This window comes from Rhagoletis pomonella, unplaced genomic scaffold, assembly GCF_013731165.1.
Source record: "Rhagoletis pomonella isolate Grant_MI unplaced genomic scaffold, Rhpom_1.0 Rhpom_scaffold_00008, whole genome shotgun sequence".
In the NCBI taxonomy this organism is placed as follows: domain Eukaryota; kingdom Metazoa; phylum Arthropoda; class Insecta; order Diptera; family Tephritidae; genus Rhagoletis; species Rhagoletis pomonella.
In genome coordinates, this window is record NW_023458562.1 from 46037139 (window position 1) to 46043044 (window position 5906).

Genomic DNA, 5906 nt, shown 5'->3' on the forward strand with positions numbered 1-5906 from the left:
TGTGTGCAGGTGCCTTATTTTTTGTTTATAGTAAAAAAATGCGGAGTTTTACGCCAGTCACCCACACGCTGAGCTTTCCAGAGCAATTGGAATGCTTTGAATTCTGTGGCAGCGATTTCGCCTGTAATTTGATAGCACTTGGAAGCAATAAAAAGATTATTCTTGGTATCATAAGTTTGCCGGTAAAAGTTACATATGCAGAATGGTCCTATAGCATCTCTACACAATATATATTTTTATAGGAAGAAGCTGGTTGTTTTGATTGGAAGCATTTAAAAGACTTATACCACGAGAGTCGCTGTGTGTCACTTTGCTTTGCCCCAGAAACTTCGCTGGCGGGGGTGCCAAAATCGGTTATGTTTTGCGCAGCTGGTTCCGATTTCCGATTGCGTATATTCCGTACAGACTTGCAGAACTCTGACACTGTTCAAGTACTCAATGGTTTGCACGATATAAACACCAGCAATGTACAATTAACAGCATAGCTTCTTTTCAGGCCATACAAACTATATCAACGAAGTTGTATGGGACTGCAATGGCGAGTTTCTGACATCTGTTGGCGACGATAATACTTGTCGTATCTGGGATGCTAAAGATAATTTTGAAAATACCGTAACATTTCATTTGCAATCAGCTGGCATGTCTGTAAAGTGCCACCCAGAGGAACCGCGCAAAGTACTTGTGGCCGAGAAAAGGGGTGTCATACATTTGTACAATGTGCAGACACAGACGGCGATTATATCGGTTGAAGCGCAAAAGTTTCCGCTCAGATCAGTGGATTGGTGTCCGCTGAACCGCATGTGCATTACCGCACTTGTAGCGGGCGATATAATTACTTGGGATCTACGACGCCCCACACCCATCGATATAAAGCAAGTACATGAAGACGGTGGACAAATAGTGCGCATAGCACCCAATGCAGAGACAGTAATAGCCAGTGTTGGTCGACCGGATATTGCAGTTAAAGTTTTCACCGCTAAATCAAGAATACCACTAGTGGATGCCGCGCTCAAGCTGTACGGTGGCTTGTCCTGGCACCATCGCTTACCCTACATTGGTGTGGCTACAGATCGAAAGTTATGTCTATGGAAATTACAAATTAAATAAACCGAAGAATTCGTTCTATTGCTAAGCTGTTTTGTTTTTATTTATTAAATATCAAAATTTTATTGCATTACTATAAGAAAAAAATGAATTTAATTGCCGTTAGTTGTTGACGACAGGTACTCTTTATACCGCGCTTCTTGTTGCTGCTGCAGCTTAGTTAGCTTCTTAAGCAGGCCTTTACTTATCTCTTTGCCATCGACATCGTGCGTAGGTAACCCCTGTAAAATGTAGAGTGAACTTTAGTAGCTTAAAAGTTCAATCAGCAAGCAAGCCACTTTTTAAATTTTATGCACTTACATTTTCATCAAATTGTGAGTATTTGTCTTTTTCATTAAAGAACATCTCCTTGGGACTAATTCTTTTTTGCGCTTCTTTGGCAGCCGACTGCTTCGCAGCAGCTTCCTGTTTGCGTTGCTTCTCAGCTAGGCGCTCTGCCTCAGCAGCTTTTTTCGCTTCACGTTCCTTCAGCAATACTTCTCGATCCACCAACTTGACAGCATATTTTCCATTTTCTTTATCCTCAAGACGCACGCCCAAATTAGGTAGTACGTCATCCCGCAACTTGTCGCACATTTCTAAAATAGCATTCGCTTTAATGGTTTTCGCTTCCTCGCGGACATTATTTCGGAATTCGGCTACCGCATCTACATATGGTAACAATGTGGTTTCGATGTCCACATTACTATCGCCTGCACCAACGGGAAAACCTATGCCACCACGGGGCCCTTGAATAGCGCCGAATATGTGCAAAATATCCGTTATATACTCGGTAATGCGACGAAGTAAAATACAATTCAAGCGATCTTTATTGTCTCTTATATACACATTGGTAAGGGAAACTAACTCTCGCAGAGCATCTAGCGCGCTGCGAGTGTCAATGTTGTCTGCGAAAAAATGTATGTAAGGTAGACCGATATACGACTACAAACTAGGTTTATATACAGAGCCTGTATCTTACCACATAAGGCCTCATGTACTGCATCACGCGTTAGCTTATGTTTTTCTTGCAAGGCAGCCTCGGCACTTGTCCATGCGCTAAACTCTGAACCTGCTGGACCAGTTTGTATGTGTCGAGTTAAATCTTTTATATTTAAAAAGAATTCCTAGAACGAAAAGTAATATTTAATTTAAAAAAATTCGAAGGATAAAAAACGCACTACAAACATTCATAAATCGCTCATATTGACAGGCCATATCCATCGTGTTGCTGGAATAATCAAGAGTATCTTTCCAGGAGTGTAGAAGAAATGCAAGCCGTAATTGACAGGGGGTGTTTTTCTTCAATGCCTCTTGTATCGTAATGAAATTTTTTAATGATTTTGACATTTTGCACCCAGCAATGGTCAAGTGACCCGTGTGCAGGAAATATTTAACCCATTCCGATTGATTAAATGCTGCTTCCGATTGCGCCAATTCGTTGTCATGATGCGGGAATTTTAAATCCACACCACCAGTGTGAATATCAAACATTGGTCCAAATATATCAGAAGCCATAGCTGAACACTCGATATGCCAGCCTGGACGTCCTCTACCCCAAGGACTTTCCCAAGATGGTTCTCCAGCTTTGCTAGCTTTCCATAGTGCAAAATCGTTTGGTGAGCGCTTTTCAGAGAGCCTATCTGCCGCAATAGATAAGTCACCCTCGCCTTCCTGCAGTGACTTGGTATCGCCATATGCCTCTGGTACAAGTTTTGCATAATGATGCTTCTCTTGCTTGTCAAAAGCATGCACATCAAAGTATACGGAGCCATTTGCTTCGTATGCAAGTTTATTATCAAAGATTTGTTCAATGAATTTGATAATCTGCGGCACGTATTCTGATACACGTGTAAGTACATCTGGCGGTAATATCTGTTATAAAGTGCTTATATTAGAAAAGTTTTTCGTACAGTAACAAGAATACCTTACGTTAAGCGCCTGCATATCTCTGTGGTATTCGCCCTCAAAATAACGTGGCAGTGTTTCAAATATTGAATTTTCAGTAATTGTCGAACCTTCTTTGCGATCCAGCCACTCGGCTATGGGCTCTTTTGACTCATTCAAATACAGTGAGCGCGCTTCATCAATTTTTTCTGGATCATTGCTGGCCACAGCCATAATAAGCGTTTCCGTTGCTTCATTCATTCTTATAAGCATTCGTTCATACATAATTTTCTTGTCATGATCAGTCGTTCCACGGCAGATGGCGTTGAATTGCTTCAAAACCTCCTTTTGGTCCCCTAACAAGTTATCCAGTGGTATCGAAGAGGCTGTGCTCACATAACGTTCATAGAGATAATTTTGTCGTGCACGTTTAATGATCTTGTCATCAATATCAGTAATATTCATAACATAAAAAATATTATAACCGAAATAGTTAGAGAGGATACGCCGCAGAATATCGAAAGAAATGTACGACCTAAATTACATAAAGAAGGTAGTGCATTACAATATAGATAAGGTGCAATGTTTTATGTACATATATGTACATACACGGCGTGACGAAAGCAAGTGGTGAACGTGGCACTAACGTTATATGTACATAGTTTACCTTGCATGTCCCATGTGTGATACATCATATACGGTTGGGCCGCAACTATACCAAGTTACATTATTGCCATCCAGTGGGACAAACACCTCCTTTTGCCTTGTAAAGCTGTTGAACAGTCGCAATTTCGGACGCTCCTTTGCGGCCGGTGGACTCCAATCAGGTTGAGCTCTTTTTGCCATGTTTAATGGAATGCAGCTACGGAAAATATTTTTTCTAAATGAATTTTAATTTAGGTTTATTATACCGTACGATTTACCTATTTTAGTCACCAACTTACAACGTGTGGCAAGAAATTGCACCAGCCAGATACTCCAAACAGGGCTGCCAACTTTCTTAGCTATGAAGTGCCTTATTGATGATAAGAAAGTACCAAAATGAGCCAAATAGAAATATAAAAGTTCAAAAAGGTGTCATTCTTTTTATTCTTCCCATTCAGCATTCAAATTAAAATCACATTCCTAAAACAAAATTCCAATGCCAAAGTAAGATAAACCAGTTGCGAGCAATATAGAAATTATAAAATTTTAGTTGAGAAAAAGAAGTACTCGCAGAACATTTCACAAAAATGTATTGCCAAATTGAAAAATTAAGTGCCATATGAAGTAAAATAGGGCCAAAACTGGCCATTAACCAAAAATACAAGATCACGTCTTATTCTTAGTAGCCCGTTATAATCGCATTTAGGAAAAAAGTTGGGCGACTTTGACATTAGCCGTTTATTTACATTTGTTCGTTGTTTACAATTTGGTGGTGGCTTTTTACTGCAATTTTCTTAATTTTCGCTTGTGTGTACATATAAGCTAAAGAATAATTTAACACAACGACATGATTTATAGAAGAATTTGCATAATAAAAATGATTATTCATGCATTTAACAATAACGCGGTTTCTTTTGTTTTCCCGTTTTCTTTTTCTCTTCGTTGTTTACTTCTTACAACAATGATGGCAACGAGGTTTCAACAGCAAGAAAATTACTTTTTTCTTTCGGGAAGGCGTGATCTCGTCTCTTTCGTTCATGAAAACTGGCGCGGTTTGAGCGAAGCTGGCAGCCCTGACTACAAATTGGACAGATACGCCAATAGGAAAATGTACACGGAACGAAAATAGGCCACGAACTCACCAAAATTATCGATTAAAATTAGAACTTTTACTATATATTTTCATTCGTTTTTAGGGTTTACCTGGATCCATGCATGATAAAACTATACAAGGTAAAACCATTGAGAGGCATTTTGAACATTTTTGACGTTTGCAAACCATTTAGTCTCACACTCTCATTTTGTCTGATTGTTTTGCTTTTGTTTTTCCGTTCAAATCAAATAAATATTAATCATTTTTTAGACATTCAATCTTGTTTATGCTCATAAAAATTCGTACATATGTATGTGTGAAATTAAAGGTCCTAAAATAGCATTTAATGCTAACAGGTTTGTATGTTTGTTGAAATTGTAAATGACCATAAATACCGCCGGAGTCCCTTGATTACAGATAAACAACTAATGCTTCAATCCAATACTCGCCGGTGGCAGGAACTGAATCGTCTGGATACAATCAATGAATTGCTTTTTCAGAGTTCCTTTACGCTATATTCAAATAAATATATGGACACATGTGCACGTGGATGATAAAATATTTAATTTTTGTATCATGTGCATATGCGTAAAGGGCAGTGTCGTTCGGGAAATAAAACAATTATTTTAAGCTTTTTATGTAATGATTTTCTTCATTTTTTTGTTGCATTTTTCTCGATTTTCAGGTTTTTTCAGATATTTTATTTTAAAAAAGTTCTTCCAACAAAAACTCGTTTTTTTTACGTGTTCATCAATTTGTACATGTTTCGAAAGTTTTAAGAGATTCCTCAAATAATGCTGGTTAGTATTTAATTTATCGCTATTGTACTTTACAAATATTTGGTTTAGATTTTCTAAAATGGCCATAAAACTATTGTTTGGTTTAAACAGCCCACCCTCAGATAATTGGTTTACATAGGAGTAATTTGTTTGCTGTTCTTTATCAGTTCTTTCACCACATCCTGATAGTTTTAATTTCGATACAAGGTATCCTCCAGAGTTTTCCAATCCATCAAATTCTATATCATTCAATGTTGATAAAGCGGTTTCTACTTCTGTTGCCTCTTGTTCTTCGGAAATCTATGCATATATATTAAAAGAAAATACATGTATATACATACGTATACTTCACAAAGATTTTCATGAAATGAAGCTTTACATCTAAGAGTTCTTCAAATGTATTTTCTTCATTTTCTATA

The 5906-nt window shown here is 37.9% G+C and overlaps 2 protein-coding genes across 4 annotated transcripts; one reads left to right on the forward strand and one right to left on the reverse strand.

The window, feature by feature from the left end:
• LOC118744974 (nucleoporin Nup37) lies at positions 1-1132 on the forward strand. The gene is made up of 3 exons (XM_036478455.1): positions 1-182; positions 243-441; positions 497-1132. Exons 1-3 carry the CDS (start codon positions 39-41, stop codon positions 1105-1107), a joined length of 954 nt encoding a protein of 317 aa, XP_036334348.1. The 5' UTR covers positions 1-38; the 3' UTR covers positions 1108-1132.
• Positions 1114-4193, reverse strand: LOC118744972 (cysteine--tRNA ligase, cytoplasmic). Of its 3 annotated transcripts, none has more exons than XM_036478451.1 (7): positions 3894-4193; positions 3638-3832; positions 3016-3505; positions 2272-2958; positions 2066-2210; positions 1405-1991; positions 1114-1325 (listed from the first exon to the last, which is right to left on the reverse strand). In XM_036478451.1, exons 2-7 carry the CDS (start codon positions 3814-3816, stop codon positions 1197-1199), a joined length of 2217 nt encoding a protein of 738 aa, XP_036334344.1. In that variant the 5' UTR covers positions 3817-3832; positions 3894-4193; the 3' UTR covers positions 1114-1196. The 3 variants fall into 3 exon arrangements, with proteins under 3 accessions (XP_036334344.1, XP_036334345.1, XP_036334346.1); XM_036478452.1 differs by having other exon boundaries at positions 3638-3850; positions 3915-3994; XM_036478453.1 differs by having other exon boundaries at positions 3887-3906.
• Positions 4194-5906: the final 1713 nt, after the last annotated feature.